Source organism: Poromitra crassiceps (assembly GCF_964638095.1).
Source record: "Poromitra crassiceps genome assembly, chromosome: 3".
NCBI classification, from domain to species: domain Eukaryota; kingdom Metazoa; phylum Chordata; class Actinopteri; order Beryciformes; family Melamphaidae; genus Poromitra; species Poromitra crassiceps.
This window is the reverse complement of record NC_139625.1, coordinates 14,535,812-14,552,093: the sequence shown is the minus strand read 5'-3', so window position 1 is coordinate 14,552,093 and position 16,282 is coordinate 14,535,812. Positions and strand designations below refer to the sequence as shown.

The 16,282-nt window shown below is 43.6% G+C and overlaps 2 protein-coding genes across 2 annotated transcripts in view; one reads left to right on the top strand and one right to left on the bottom strand.

Annotated features, from left to right (window-relative positions):
• The window catches only part of timmdc1 (translocase of inner mitochondrial membrane domain containing 1), a 16,203-nt gene extending 15,199 nt beyond the window's left edge, over positions 1-1,004 (top strand). Inside the window, exons 7-8 of the mRNA XM_083633411.1 lie at positions 304-414; positions 616-1,004. Of these exons, the coding sequence (XP_083489537.1) occupies positions 304-414; positions 616-766 (262 nt within the window). The 3' untranslated portion in view covers positions 767-1,004. The remainder of the gene's footprint in view (positions 1-303; positions 415-615) is intronic.
• Positions 1,005-3,365: 2,361 nt separating this feature from the next.
• On the bottom strand, positions 3,366-15,911 carry cpb2 (carboxypeptidase B2 (plasma); the record flags this gene model as incomplete). Its single annotated transcript, XM_083632932.1, has 12 exons — positions 3,366-3,408; positions 7,430-7,622; positions 9,051-9,135; positions 10,357-10,559; positions 12,292-12,382; positions 12,616-12,726; positions 12,856-12,960; positions 13,170-13,271; positions 14,760-14,868; positions 14,994-15,118; positions 15,212-15,287; positions 15,835-15,911. 12 exons carry the CDS (start codon positions 15,909-15,911, stop codon positions 3,366-3,368), a joined length of 1,320 nt encoding a protein of 439 aa, XP_083489058.1.
• Between the last annotated feature and the right edge of the window lie 371 nt (positions 15,912-16,282).

Sequence of the window (16,282 nt, the reverse complement as noted above, 5' to 3'; positions counted from 1 at the left end):
AGATATGACTGGATGAAGTTAATCTGAAAAGCCTTCATATTTTACTTTTAGCCACTGTACAACTCAGAAACCTCTGTGACATTTGAACGTACATTACAGGAATTAAGCTCATGCTCTCATCCAGTGCCGGTTCAATTTGAAAGGGTCTAAACAACAGAGCTCAGACAATAAAAGTATACAATATTTCTAACTTTGACCTGTTTATTTCTATGGTGGCCTAATGTAATCGTACCTTGAGAAGGCCTACTTGTATAAATCACGGTGGCATTTGGTTGACGTGAGCTGGTCTTACCTCCTGCTCAGGGTTCCCACTGGTGCCCTGATCATCGGCATGCAGACGATCTCAGGAGAAAGCGTCAGAGAGAGGAGGAGGAGAGAGCGCAGAGAGCTGTACCACCTTAAACTCGCAGAGTGGTAAGATCGCACAATTTAGCATTTAATAATGTTTTACACGTTTGTTTCCCCCCCCCCGTGACGAGTCCAGTCACACTGTGCGTTAACGTGTCACCCAAATTAACTTCACATTTGAGTGTCACATTGACTACAGACAGTATGTGTGGTAACAGATCATTTTCTGTCGTTAACCAATCACTCTCCTTCCCTGGAATCTGATAGGAAGGCGCGGCTGCAGCTCACAGATGATCTGATTGGTGATCTGAACGTCAGCTCCCAGGCTGAGGAAACCGACAAGGACCTGAAGAGGATCCAGGAGCTGCTCAGTCTGCCCCAGAATGAGGGCGTGGCCCACGGCTCCGGCAGCCAATGACAGTCAGGATACTGTCTTTTGTTTGAGTGACAATAATCATAATATGGACTCTTGTTATTGGATAGAAGCCACATCAGATCCAAGTTAAGAGACATTCCCGCATTCTCTCAACAGCCACTGTCCAGGTGCCCTTGAGCAGGAGTGTGCGTAACACCAGGGAGAGTGATGGGAGTGTGTGTATGTGTATTGTAATGTGTGAGTGGGAAGAAGCGCGTTGCTGGAAAAAAATTGTCAGTCGGTCCCGGAATAAATTAAGGTTGATAAATCTCTTATTGGAGACAAAATGTTGCTTTATTGATTATTTTCACTCTTCCAGAATGTTCCTACAGCTTTTGATATGTTCCTCAAAGTCAAGATAACGACATTCAGCAAGCATTCAAATTGGCATATCTCTATAAGGAACTTTAATGGCGTTTTCCAGCTATGATTTAGCTCTGATCTGCTCCAACCCACAAATTCCTTATTTTATTTATTATTGGGATTATAATACCCAAATCTGCCTCCATGAGCGTGTGAGTGTGTCTGAGGTGCAACAAATAGATACCAAAGTCAAAACCACAATGTCCTCAGGGTGAACCTCAGTATTGTAAACTCACTCCTCATTTGCTCTATGAACAAAGGTCAAGAAAGAAGAGCTGATTGGATAACTCACTCCTTCTTTGCCCTATGAACAAATATCAAGAAAGAAGAGAGCTGATTGGATAACTCACTCCTCCTTTGCCCTATGAACAAAGGTCAAGAAAGAAGAGAGCTGATTGGATAACTCACTCCTCCTTTGCCCTATGAACAAAGGTCAAGAAAGAAGAGAGCTGATTGGATAACTCACTCCTCCTTTGCCCTATGAACAAATGTCAAGAAAGAAGAGAGCTGATTGGATAACTCCCTCCTCCTTTGCCCTACGAACAAAGGTTAAGAAAGAAGAGAGCTGATTGGATAACTCACTCCTCCTTTGCTCTCTGAACAAAGGTAATGAAAGAAGACAGCTGATTGGATGTCAACGCTCTGGGAGCATTTCTACTTCTGAAGTGCACATCAGCTGTATGTCAGGGTTGACTATGCAAAATCATGACTGAATTATGTATGATTTTCCCTGCCAACTTGATGCGTATGTAATGTACAGTATATGTATCAAGTGCATGTCAAGTATGCACTTGTATTCTTGACATATGCATCAATGTATGCATCATGGTGCTTATGCATTATGCTTTGCGCTGACAACTGAATTCCCAGGAGCACGGCTCACATCATTTAGTTATCCTTTATTTATCCCCATGGGGAAGTTCATCCTCTGCATTTGACCCATCCTCTACTACAGGGATACTCAACTTGCTTTGCCCGGGGGCCACTTTCGTGAAATGATAGAAGGCCAGGGGCCAGTTAATAAACAAACAATATACATTTTTCTGTAGTGGATTGTAGGTTTTTGGGGTGTCAGCCGGAGTTTAGTCTGACAATGTGGTGCACACCGGATAGTTAGTTAGGTTAAGTACAAGTGCCTGGGTAGCGAGCAGACGATGGTATTTGACAATTTAGCAGCTAAATCATAGATTATTGAAAGATATTCCATATTCCAGACTGAAATGCTATAACAGAAGTGGAGTATTGGCCAGAATGACATGAACATTTGGACACTTATTCAGCGGGTAAAAAAAAATAAAAAAAATCCAATTCCATCGCGGGCCACACAGGGGGCGCCCGCGGGCCGTAAGTTGAGTATCACTGCTCTACTAGGAACCTTCCTAGAACTAGGAGCAGTGGGCAGCCGCAGTGCAGCGCCCGGGGACCAACTCCAGTTCTCTTGCCATTGCCTTGGCCAGGGTCACTGACAGGAGTATTAACCCTAACATACATGTCTTTTGGTGGTGGGAGGAAACCCACACAAACACGGGGAGAACATGCAAACTCCACACAGAAAGGACCTGGGACGGACCAGGGTTCGAACCCGGGACCTTCTTGCCTGTGAGGCAACAGTGCTAACCACTGATCCACCGTGCCGTTCCTTTAAGGGTAACATCATCTCACAATGATAATACCAAGAAGGTGTACGTTATTGTCATGAATACAGCTTTTCCACATATAGTTGCTTATTCTACTTATCTCTACAATATCGTAACTCAAATGGAAGAAGTTATGCCTGCTAGTTTTAAGGCTTTTGCACACCAAGTCTGTATTATTCGTCTATTTATTTTTCGTTTAAAAATAAAGGAAGAATGTCAATGAGTAACTGCAGTTCACCAATGAGCACAGTTGTGAATAATTCTACGCTTAAAAGGCGTGGTTATAATGCTTGTAGCACCGACACCAAAATATTGAGTGCGCCGGTCCACGCCCACTAATAGGATATATATATATATATATATATATATATATATATATATATATATATATGGGTCCACATAGTCCTACCAAGTCTGATGAATTTATATGACTGAAATGTTACGGTGTTTTAACTTTCTCCTCAGATCCAATATGCAACCAGAAATAAAGCAGGTAGTGAGAGCAGTTCATTGTTTCGCCGGAAGTCATTTGAGGAGATAATGGACGTTTACTAAAATGAGGCATAAATAAATATTGTTTTTCTAATTAGCAGGCTCTGCTTTCATCCGATGACGGTGTCCTCCACCTCCGACTCCACCACCCCCCTGCAAGTGGAATACTTGAGGACACTGGTTAATATTGTATCACGTCATGTTCAGGTGCCAAGCCTTCAAATATCAATTGAACATGCCCTCCTCCTCCCCCCCCCCTCTCTCTCTGTGTTATCTGTGTGCTGTGCCTTTGACATCGCCTCCTGGGCTTTTCAGCAACTAGGTCAAACATAGCCGTGGCCCCCTGGTGTAAACAAGCTGTGACACAGCAACAGCTGGGGCCCAGGAGGACGCAGGCCCTAACCGCTGACGTGCAGATGGACAGGACAGCCAATAGAAACGGAGAGAGACTCCCTGCACTTCCAACCTCACTCTGCTGTGACGCCGCAGCTGTGCTCAGTGCTGGTTAGCTGAAATGAAGGTAAGGAGGGATGACTGAGTGTCATTTTAAATATCAAGTTATGTTGTCGTGAAACCATTGCAGGTACTCGTGGTATGTCGGGGGTTTGATTGTGCACACCAAAATTTTTTTTTTTTTGAACTGGTATTACTGTGAGTTTCTCAGTGGGTTAGTTTTGGTCTCAACATTGGTGAGTTTATTTTAGGATACCTGCCACCACTGAGTCGTGTAAACCAGTGGTTCCCAAAGTAGGGTCCGGGGACCCCCAGGGGTCGTTGAGGGCGTTCCAGGGGGTCCCCAGCAAAAAGGGGGATCATTTATTTCCACTAGAATTCCATCCATAAGTAACAAGATGTGACATCCCGAAGTTTCCCTCACACTTAGAAAATAAGGAGTTTTGTCACTGGGGGAAGTTGTACAGATACAACTCTTATTTTCTGACCGTGCAGACACAAACTTCCGATACTAAAACATTCCCTTTGTTCTGCTTCCTGAATGGTGGAGTTTGAATTAAACCCACGTCAGAGTTTAACTACACCTTTCAACAACACCTATTGCTTTAGCATTGTGCATCGCTGCATGACTGCAGCAAATATGCAAAACTTTATTGAATATGTAAAAGGTTAACTTTGTACTTTTAGTCTAGTCTGAATACTGTAGTCATTGACTATTTCCAAATTTGATCAGTGTAAGGTGACTGTTTGCAGGATGGGTAAATTAAAGCTATGTCCCTTGTCCTTTGATGACAAGGATACCTTTTTAATGGTGTTTCTGTCTTCATCATGAATGGGCTCTCAGTGCCATCTATTGGTGGGTTGTTGAACCGCAAGTGTAATGTTATTGAAAAAAATGTGATGAAACAAGCTCTTAAAACTTGGATCTCTGGGGCTTTTGAACATGACATAAAGACTTATTTCTATTTGATAATATTCTCTCTGAATTGGCCAATTTCAGCCTAAACTGACCTCAGTCTTGATAGTAGGTAGTAAAAGAGGACATGAAACATTTGATCATATGACTAGTTCATTTGCATTTCACCTCAGACATGACAGGACACTGCTTTCAAGTCTGAAATGTACCTAGATTTGCTAGTAAGATAATTATTTCACCTTTTCACCCACATGGGGCAGTGCTAGATGATGTCACTAGACTGTATAGTACAGTGCAGTATACAGCACAGTACAGTACAGTACAGTAGTGGAGTACAAGCTAGTTAAGTGTTGGTAGTAAGGATTTTGATTTGATTGATTCTTTATTCTAACAGACTCACAGCATTATGCTGTTGTGTTTCTGACTTGGATTGTGGTTGTTTTGATTCATCAATTGTTCTTACTACTGTACTGTACAGTCAACCTAGTGGCATCATCTAGCAGCACGCTAGTTGTCAAAAAGCTGAAGTTGTTCATCTTTCTAGCAAATCTCGGTACATTTTCGACTTAAAGCAGTGTCCTGTCTTATCTGAGGTTAAAATGCAAATGATCAGGTACATGTGGCGATACCGTAGGTCTGGTTGAGCGAGACTGCGCGTGTTCACACTTGGTCCCTCCAAGTGAACTCAGACCTCTTAGTCGGTATTTTTTGCACATGTGAACACGCCAATAGAACTCAGACCCCTCTGAAGTGAACCGAACTCAAACCTCCTTGGGAGGTGGTGTGAGTTCGGTTCACTTCCAAGTCCTCCAACACAAAGCCCTCCAGGTTCACTTATCTCATTTTTGGCTCTTTGCTCTTCAACTTCAGTGTTCTACCTCATATGCCTATGTGCCGATTTGCTGTTTACTGGTAGGCTTAAGGCAACTCTGTGTTGGCAACGTTGGTTAAATGTAGGCTAGCATAAATTATGTTACAAGACAAATATACGAACCAAGTGAAAACTACTCATAATCCAAAGCGGTAAAGGTCTGAGCTCCAGTGGAACTCTGTATAGTGTGAAGTTGTGAACAGAAAGAGGAGTGAGGCCCCATCAGAGCTGAAGTGGACCAGAAAGAGAACTGAGTTTCAAATGAACTGACAATGTGAACACAAAAAGAGTCCCTTTGCTGTTGGTCCACTAACTCAACTTGGCATCTCAGGGCTTCTGGAGACTTCGCTCATGCCAGATGGGGTGTATATGGAGACATTTTATGTTTTATTTTTGCTGTTGCTGTTGTTGTTGTTGTTGTTGTTGTTGTTGTTGTTGTTGTTTATGTTTATGTTTTAAAGTTGGTCACCATCTACTTCAATTGTTTAGGAGAATTGTGCAACGGTGATTTCCTGAATTCCTGTGAAGCTCCAAGACTGTTTTGTGGACTAAAAAACTTCACCCGTCCTGCCATGGGCATGGGGGTGAGTCGATAATGACTGTTGTCATACATAAAAGTTTATTTCATCCAGCAGGTGGCAGTGAGACCAACAATGTATTTACACCAATCAGTCAAAAGGCATAAAAAATGGTTCACACCAATCTTCCAAACAAAATCAGACATCATGCAAAAATGTAAATTGACATTTATTTACACTTTTCAGATTAACAATCATTTCTGAATCCACCATTTCTGAAACATTTCCCAAGATGTTCATAATCATTTTACCAACAGCAATAAAGAAAGAAAGATAGTCTATACAACAAGATTCTCAGCTCATCATAGAAAGGACTTCTAAGTAACTGCCTTATTTAAGCCAATAAGCTCAAAACGTGTGAAACATTAGACCACTGCTGTAGGGTCAGAGCCATAGAGATATAAGAGTTGCGTCATCTCCATTCACCTCAATGGATGTTTTCTTTTTCTTTTTTTTCTTTTCTTTTTTTTTTACCTCGCAATAGTTCCAGGAAGTACGATTCTGGATTAAGCAGCGCTGTAGAGTTGCAGCAGAATGGACAGTTTGTGATGTACTTTGAAAGGGTAAGACGTTTAAAGAATAAAGTTGTATATTATCAGCTTTATTTTATGCATTCAAATGTACTTCCTGGAACTATTCCCCCTGCACACACTATAGCTACATGATAAACGTGACGATCAAGCATTTTGGTGCCACTCAACACCTAAATGGAATGAACCATCATTAATGGTATTGGTTTGTTCCTGCTTTACCACCTCAAAAACGGTTGATGTGAAAAGGGTCTATACCAGGGCTTTTCAAAGTCTGAGACTGTGGGCCTCCCCTCATACACAGCTTGGAAAAAGGCACCCCCCTCGCTCAATTCCTGACACTCGTCAATTGTGCCAAGATAGCCTGATATTGCTGTTTGACATACATCAGACTACACCGAATATGTCTGGACTCAGGCATTCATTTGTTTCTGACTCTGGGAAAGTGGGAAAAACTGTAAGATTCCACAAAACTACTGTATCTCTGAACTATCTCCTTAACCAAAAGACACATTTAGGCTATAGTATATGTGATCTTCTTTTGATAACTAATGTAATAACTAATTAACTAATGTAATATTTTTTCCACTTCCTTTCACTGAGCCTCCCCTGAAACTGCTTGGAGCCCGCCTCCCACTTTGAAAGCCACTGGTCTATTACTCATAGTTTTATGAAAGAAAGAAAGAAAGAAAGAAAGAAAGAAAGAAAGAAAGAAAGAAAGAAAGAAAAAGAAAGAAAGAAAGAAAAACTCTTCAAGACTCGATCATAGAAATAACTGCTTTGACTTTCAATTCAGAAGTATTAGAAGAAGGCGTGGTCATTTTACTGAGGAGCTTGTGTTTTCTCTATGACCCTGAGAGCGATGGTCTTGGCAGCTAGCAGAGCTTCATTGCAGGCCTTGGAGATGAGAGATGGTGGCAGCAGGAAGCCATAACGTCCTTGGTCCTGCAGCTCAAAAGTGAAGGAGTACTTGATGCCAAGTTTGTAGGCCCAATCATCAGAACCACCAGGCGCCAGGTCTGGAGGAGAGAATAGAGCAGCGGTTCTCAAAGTGGGGTCCGGGGACCCCCAGGGGTCCTTGAGGGGTTTCCAGGGGGTCCCCAGCAAAAAGGGTAATCATTCATTTTCACTATTCCAGCAATTAAAGAATGACTATTTTGGTAACGGGTTTCATATACACTTTCTGTAATACGAGGGATCAGCCGAGCAGCATTTTGGTAAACAAACCACGTCACTGGGTGGCAACGGCAATGGAACCCTAGTCTGGGTAAACCCAGCCTCCACGTGACCTCTATCTATGTGTAGATAGAGGTCACGTGGAGGCTGGGTTTACCCAGGCTAATGGAACCCTATGGAGCCCAAGTGGCGCGAGGCGTGAGTGTCTGACTCTAGCCAGTTAACTCTGTTTACATTTAAAAAACTGCGACAGTTCACACAACTTTAACACGACATGCATATATTATACATCAAACTCTTGAGCTACTTCTGCTCTCACTCAGAATGTCAAAATATAAGCGATGTGATGTATAGTTTTTGAGATATTAACGTTTGTTTGGCACAACTCATACTATTAACTGCCGCGGGGTTCCGCATTTCTGGGTGTCAAGTGAGGTCACAACTAAAAGTGTGAGGACCCTCCCACTCTCCTGGCCCTGTCTTGCAGGAGCCTGGTGTTGGGGTCGTTAGGCTGATTTTTAGCCTCCCTGAGGCTAAAGTAAAACACAAACTACATTAGACAAACGACCAGAACAAAAGGTGCATCGGTGAGGATGTAGAGAGACTGAATGGTCTGAAGGTCTTCTTATGAGACAGTCCGCATGTCTGGGAACGCGCACAAAATGTTAAACGGCTGGCGCGCGAGTGGGGTAAAACCGCCCATATATCTCATGGGCTGACTCACCAAAAGACGGTGCTGTGGCTCTAAACTACAGGTTTGGGGGTTCTAGAGCAGAACACAAGACGTCTGCTCAGATGTGCGTTTACTGCGGTGGTTAAATCCCCGATCGTGTCTGCCTGGGCTGGGCTATCAGCTAAATTCTAACTTTGCTGAATGGGTAGAACGAGGGTTTTTACCCCACCCTGACCACGCCCCCAGCCAGGCTGAGCCAGCTAAACCAGCGTCTATGACGAGACGTGGCCTCAACCTATACCATATGAGTGCACCGGGCCCAGGTGAACACAATCACCCCAACACCAGGCTCCTGCAAGACAGGGCCTTGAGTGGAAGGATCGTCACAAAGCTCAAATCTTATCAGATGGGGGGGGCCCTGTGACAAAATCTTATCAAATAGGGGTCCGTGGTCTAATTTGTGTCAGTTTAGGGGCGACGTGAAAAAGTTTGAGAACCGCTGGAATAGAGTCGAGTGGAAAATCTCACAGTGCAAGCTTTGAAATCAACTGTATCAATCAAGGTACACTTGGCCGTGGAGGATAAGGCCTATACTTACATATCGTCTTCGCCCCAGCACCGTATTTGTAGGTGCTCCTATAATGTCTTCTGATTTTCTGGGCAGCTTCTTGGACCATCGCAAGCTTCAAAACAAAACAAAACCAAACAAACAAACAAAAACACCACATGGCATCTTAGTTCACAAATTATTTCACAGAGATTTTCTACAATGAATATATCTGTATAACATCCAGATGTGTTGTCAGGGGAAACTCATTGAAAAGTTGTGTGTGAAATGTGTTGTGGTGCAGCAACTTATGAGATTACCAAAGCACATACGCAAGTTTCCAATAAACACTACATCTGATTACTTCAGTAGGAATACAATAGGCCTTTTTTACAGGAGCCATTTTGTGTCTAAAATGCAGGAAGTAGCACAGGTGCACCAAAACATTAATTAAGGTTTTCAACTTCCAGTCTATGGTGTTCCAGTGCTGGTGCCCTAATTAGAGAGTTGGTTGCACCTGTGTTTACCCTGCCTTTTAGACACAAAATGGCAACTGTGAAAAAGGTCCATTCATTAAAGTTTGTTATTCCCCTGCCCCCCGCCATGATTGGACTATTTTCTGCTTGCATTTCTACACAGATAGTCCTTTCAGAGTGAACTACTAATATGGAAAATATGGAAACTGTGACAGTAAGAATATACAGTATATTCTTATAGTATTTTTTTTTGTTTACCTTTTATTTATACAGGGGGAGTCTCGCTGAGAGCAATGCTCTCTTTTTCAGCAGCGCCCTGTTCACATTCACACACATATTCACACCTGGAAGCTGACCAGAACAACCACAGTCTGATCTGCTGGACACTGATCACACTGATCTAATACAGTATATATGTGTCTTGACGGTATTTTTGATCGAGCTTCCCTGACTGTGGCTTTGCCAGACATTTCATTGTGCAGATACCCTTTTTCTTTATACATAATGTATTTTTACTTGTTTTATTAACATGTGTTTGTATGTGTATGTTATGTTCTTATGGCTGCAGTGTGGGTGTTAGCCCAAGACAAATTTCCCACCCGTGGGACAATAAAGTGAATCTTGATCTTGATCTTGATCAGCTCCACTGGAGCGGTTGGGGTTAAGGGCCTTGCTCAAGGGCACCTGAGTGGTGGTAATGAGGAAGGGGCAAGCGCTGCCTTTTCACTTTCCCCACCCAGATTTATCCTGCCGGAACCGTTGGGCCACCACTGCCCTATTATTATAGTAGTAGTATCATAATAACACTATACTACGAAATAAAACTCAAATGTGTCCACAAAGCATGTCTGGAGGTGAAATAACTTCTTCCTCCCGCTCACCAGGTCGTTGTGGTTCTCTGCCTCCTCCAGGGTGCAGGAGTAGGGGAAGAGCAGCATCTGGGAGTAGGAGTGGATGGAGAGGTAGAGCTGGACGGAGTCCTTGTGGCTGCGCAGGAAGTTGGCCACGGCCTGGGTCTCGGGCTCGGACTCGGGGAAGGCGCCGCAGTAGATCTCGGAGCAGTGCCTGTGGGACGCGCCCTCCGCTAGAAAGGACAGAGAATGATGGCCTGAGTTCAGTGCGTTCATCTTTCCTTCAGTTTGTCATCAGTAGCCTACTGTGAGCGAGGCTGAATATTCAGGTTAGATTGCAGAGTGAGTGAATCTGGATTCAGGGGTGTTTCTATTTGTGGAGGGGGGGGGGTGCACTGGCCACCCCTGAAATCTGATTGGCCACCCCAAAATACTGAGCGCGCCGGCATCTGTGGCCGACATGACCTACTGTGTCATGTTGGGAAGGGGGCTAAATAACGCTCCAAAGTTAGGAGGTATCTGAATGAGAACGGGTTCTATGGGTACCCGAGTCACGAGTTGTTGTTGTTGTTGTTGTTGTTGTTGTTGTTGTTGTTGTTATTGTTGTTGTTTTTCATAAGAGGTCAAAGGGAATACCCTGGGGCTAAAAAAAGCCACAGAGGAGGTCCAGAGGCTGAGATCAAGCAAAAAAGACTTACTTTATTTTCACATGGTGCAAGACAAAACAGTGCAAAAAAGAAAAGGTGGATTTAAAAGGCAGCAAACGTTTCAGTCGAGGACTATCATCAGTGCTACTGTGTTGTTTTTCATAAACCATTAGGGGTGTCACAATATATCGTCCCACGAAATTTCGCGATAGTAAAACGTCACGATATGTATCGTTGAGATGAAATCTCATATCGCAATTCTTTTTTTTTTTTTTTTTTTTTTCTTCCCAAAAATAGACTAAGAAACGTCTTTGTTTGTTGAAGTTCAATGTGTGGAAAGTAGTTCAGTTGAACAAGTCTCTGAAGAGACACATGAGAAGTTATACAGGAGAGAAACCATTCAATTGAGTTTCTGGCAAAACTGTTTACTTGACAGGAAAAACTGGAGATGCATAAAAAATAGACTAAGAAAAGTCTTGTTGTTTGAGTTTGAAGAAAAACTGAAGATGCATAATGAGAATTTATACTACTGATAAACATTTTAGTTCAAAGTAAATCTAAGTGACGGTGTAACTCATTCTATTTCAAGATAAGCCTTATCTCCAATCTCATGTTTTTTCTAGTTGTTATTGTAATAACAATTTCCCACAACAGCATGTTTTGTATCTGTGCATTTCAAATAAAATACTACTTTTCCAGTCATATATTGTTATTATTCAAGTTTAAAAAAATATTGTTAAAATCGTATCGTATCGTATCGTTATCGTGAACCCAGTATCGTGATACGTATCGTATCGTGAACTGAGTGTATCGTGACACCCCTATAAACCATGCAATTTTTTTGCATGCAAAAGATCCCCTGCCCCCCCCCCCCCCCTTAACAAAAGCAACGACAACAAAATGTTTGGTAGGGAGGGGTGGAGACTGGCTGATGGCCATGTTAGAGGCGGCGACCATCAAGCCATGCAGTTCATTTATTTTTCCAAAACGACGCTCCTCCAATGGCCACAGGTGAAAAGTTGATTTAAAATTCATGAGATTCATCTCAGACTTCCGAGAATAAAGTCAGGAATTCTGACTCGGAATCCAGAATTCTGATGTGGGACCTGTCTACAGCCAACCTAAATGCCGTGCTCAGTGTGGCACCCCGTCCCAGTGCCCCGGTCCCCAGTCAAAATGGCACCATGGACATTTTGTTGTCGTTGTGTTGACAACAGTTAAATAAATCTCATATGCTGTGGCACTACCAACCAGGCATTAGGGAAGGCTAACTTCTTGGAAATGTAGACACTTGGATCGATCATTCAGGAAGACCTACTGCACCAGTTGGCATCAAAGTTCCTGTTGAGGTCGACCCCGACACAGTGGCTGTCTCTGCTCCCGGAGCGATTCTTCCTCCACATCCGGTTCTGAGCGAGAAATCAAATCCAGGAACAGGTATCGATTTGCATAAGACCATTATCTACTTGTCAATATAAACATTCCAAATGGACCCAAGTTCATTTCCTGTTGCAGTGATTGTTAATACAATAGCTGACAGGAAATATGTTTGGGTCCAAACTGTTCCCTAGCAACAGAATTCCAGTGAACCCGTCTACACCAATATAAGAAGCTAAGTAAGAAGTGTTTCAGGTGTTCTTACTGTAGTCCATGTGTAGGTGTATCCATCGGGGTTCATAACAGGGAGAACATACACGTCCATGTTGTCCAGTATGTTAGTGATGTCTTGGTTTCGCTTGTAATGTGCCAAGGACTGTGGGGGGGGGGGGGACATGACTTTGCTTCAAGCCCACTGGGAAATGTAACTGATTTACCAAACATGTCCACAAACTGTAGATATAGATTGTATTAGAAATGTGTTTAGAATGTCAAATGTACTTACATATTGCACAAACCACAGGCAGAAAGCATGGGAGACCCACTCTCTGGCGTGGATCCCACAGTCTATCCATATTGCTTTCTTATTCGGTCTCTCTTCCACAGAGAGCTGAGACAGAGAGAGCCAGTTTGAAACTATCAGACGCTTGCCAACTCCAAAAAAGTGTCAGGGAAAAGTCAACACGTAGGCCTAGGAATACATAGGCCTAGGAACATGTAGGCCTAGAAGGAACACATATGCCTAGGAACACGTAGGCCTAGGAACACATAGGCCTAGGAACACGTAGGCCTAGGAACACTGGGGAAATGTGACTGCACCTTCAGAGCGTAGAGCGGTCGCTTCTCATACGAGGAGCCGATCAGAACCACTTTGACCATGTCAGAGTGGTCCTGCGAGGTCTTGTTGATCCAGTAATAGATCTACAGTGGAGACAGCAGGTATTACATATAGATATAGATATAGATAGGCAGCACACATACTGAGGATAAAAAACTAATAATAATCACTTCAAGTCAAGCACTGAGTGTGACCAAAGGTACGCTTAGAAACCATGTACCTATTTATTTCCCCCACATTTGCATAGACTGATTCTTTGGGGGGGGGAATTACATGATGTTTCTCCTCACTGTCAGGTGAAAAGAAGCAGCTGGTGACTGCACATGTATCAGAGGAGCATGTGCTAGTCTACAACTCTCCCCAGATAGAGAGGGTGGAGCAACGACCAGGAGAGCAGCGGAATTGGCCAAGTATAATTTGGGAGAAAACGGGGTGGGGTGGGAGAGATCCAAAAAATAAAAACTTGATAAAAAAAGACAGATAAAAAAAAGAAAAATAAGTTAGACAGACAGACAGACAGACATCGCCCACCCACCTAGGCGCCATCGTGCAACGGTGCGCCATTGACTCATACTACATCACAGTTGCTCGAGTGACATCACTGATGACATCACAATTGCACGCCATCACTGATGATGACATCACAATCATGACTGACACGGTCGCCACAGACACCGCTGCCACCCACCCACTTAGCCAATTTTAACTGAAGATGATAAGACAGGGGCATGGTGGCGCAGTGGTAGCGCTGTCCCCTCACAACAAGAAGGTCCTGGGTTTGATTCCCGCCTGGGACGCTGAGGGTGTGTGCCCAGTCCACTGCCCAGGGGGGCTCGTCAAAAAGAGCCTTTGTGTGGAGTTTGCATGTTCTCCCCGTGCTCCCCTGGGGCTTCCTGCAGATAGGAACCCCCCGCAAAAAAGAAGACTGCTACAGATCTAACAACACAAATACTGGCAAGTGGCAACCACTAGTAGTCTCAGAGCAACCACTAGTAGTCTCAGAGCAACCACTAGTAGTCTCAGAGCAACCACTAGTAGTCTTAGTGACCGCTGTTTATTCCTCAGTTGTCTTTAGTTTGTCTTCCTCCTGCTGTGTGCTTTGTGTATTGTTTTGGCAGGCCTCTGTTTGTTTGCTGTGTTCATTTGCAAACGTCCAGTAAATTAAGTGACTCAACTAACATCTACCTGCCTCTGAGTCATCTCTGCAACTCGGTCCACCCACACACACACACACACACACACACACACACACACACACACACACACACACAGCGTTACAGTAATCAGTATCTTCTCTTATTAAAATTGTCTAATTGTGTCTGTGGCAGCGGTGTGGGCGGTGGGGTGTGTCACGATTGTGATGTCATCAGTGATGATGTCATCAGTGATGTCACTTGAGCAATTGTGATGTCATCAGTGATGTCACACAAGCAATTGTGATGTCATCAGCGATGTAATAAATCCTTCTTCTGTGGTGTTTTATGGCAGTTGGCATCCTTTATGTTGACCCTGTATCCCCCCCCACCCCTCGCAACACACACACACACACACACACATGTTGAGAAACCTACATCCTCCAAACTGTGATATCTCTCATAGTAAGACGCTCTGCTTCTCGGGTCTGTGGAGGCGTTCCTCGTCTGCATTTCCACCAGCTCATTGGTGTTGTCCAGTAACACCCTGAAACAATCACACGCATTAAAACACACCCTGAAACAATCACACACGCGCGTAAAAAAAACACAGCCTCGAAGAAATGTCATGCCTGGCATGATTCTTGGGTTTTCGGTCAACCGACGACGTACTCGTGTGTCATGCCGTGTCTCTGTAGCAAATCCTTGATGGTCTCTGAGCTGTTTACAGGGACAAACAAGTGGACAGGATCCTCTTCTTTAATGTACTGGGCTGCCACAGGCTGCCACAACACTGTCTGGGAGACAGAATAGTTTAGCGGTTAAATAGAGTGAAACATTCAGAGGCTGCATTGCATTGTCCAATAGGTAGGAAAATATTCGACTTCTACCTCATATTGGGTGGACACATTCCTCAAGAGCTCGGCTTGTTCCTGTGTGTGTGGTGTGATTGATAGAACTTGGTCACTGAATGAAAAGAAAACAAAGCAATGACAGCAATCAATAACAAAGATGTCACTTCGAAACTTCCAGAATGCATCTTTTCCACACGTCACATTAAAAGCTGATCAGTGGTGTCGGGGATATTGGATGGGGGCAACACATGGCATGGACCTAGGCGTTGTGGTCTCAGGTCTGTCATACTTTCACTCACACATTTCAGACTTAAGGCCAGAATAGTGTCCCCAATTGTGTTTGTTCCAAATTTGGAAAAGCTGATTTCCGGGTCAGTGTTAAGGTTAAGGTTAGGGTTAGCAGGTTAGGTTAAGGGTTAGGCAAGTAGTGGTTATTAAGGTTAGGGTTAGGTTAGGTAAGTCTCCAGAATTATTGTAAGTCTATGATCTGATCTGATCTACCAGCCACAACAGTGTTGGCTGGTAGCCTATCGTTTTCACCTTGTGTGTGTGTGTGTGTGTGTGTGTGTGTGTGTGTGTGGCCTAACAGATTGTCCCCATTTGCAACTGTAATGTCCCTGATCTGCCAACCTCCTTGAAAAGTCATCAAATCAACTTACTGTGTTTCTGTGCAGTGTCCCGTCTTGAGCAGCTCGTCCAAATTCATCAAAACAGCCAAAATCAAAAGAGCCTTCATGTTGACGGGATCAGAAACTGTTAGTGCTACAAGTGTTGGTCAAACCCTGGTGGGAGGGAGATAGTATTGATTAAAGTTGTGTTTGTTTAGAAGTTAAACTTTACTTTTTAGAAAGAGCTAGGGCACAGATCATCCAACAGCACCGGGGGGGAAGGTATATTGCATACATCTTCAGCAACTTCAGTGTAAACTAAATTGAAAAATATCAAAAGTGTTTTAAATTCTACAAACTCAATTTCACTACACCATAGCTGGAGAGAGAAAGAGAGAGAGATAGAGAGAGAGGGAGAGAGAGAGAGAGAGAGAGAGAGAGAGAGAGAGAGAGAGAGAGAGAGAGAGAGAGAGAGAGATACCTCCACACCAGCAGGTAG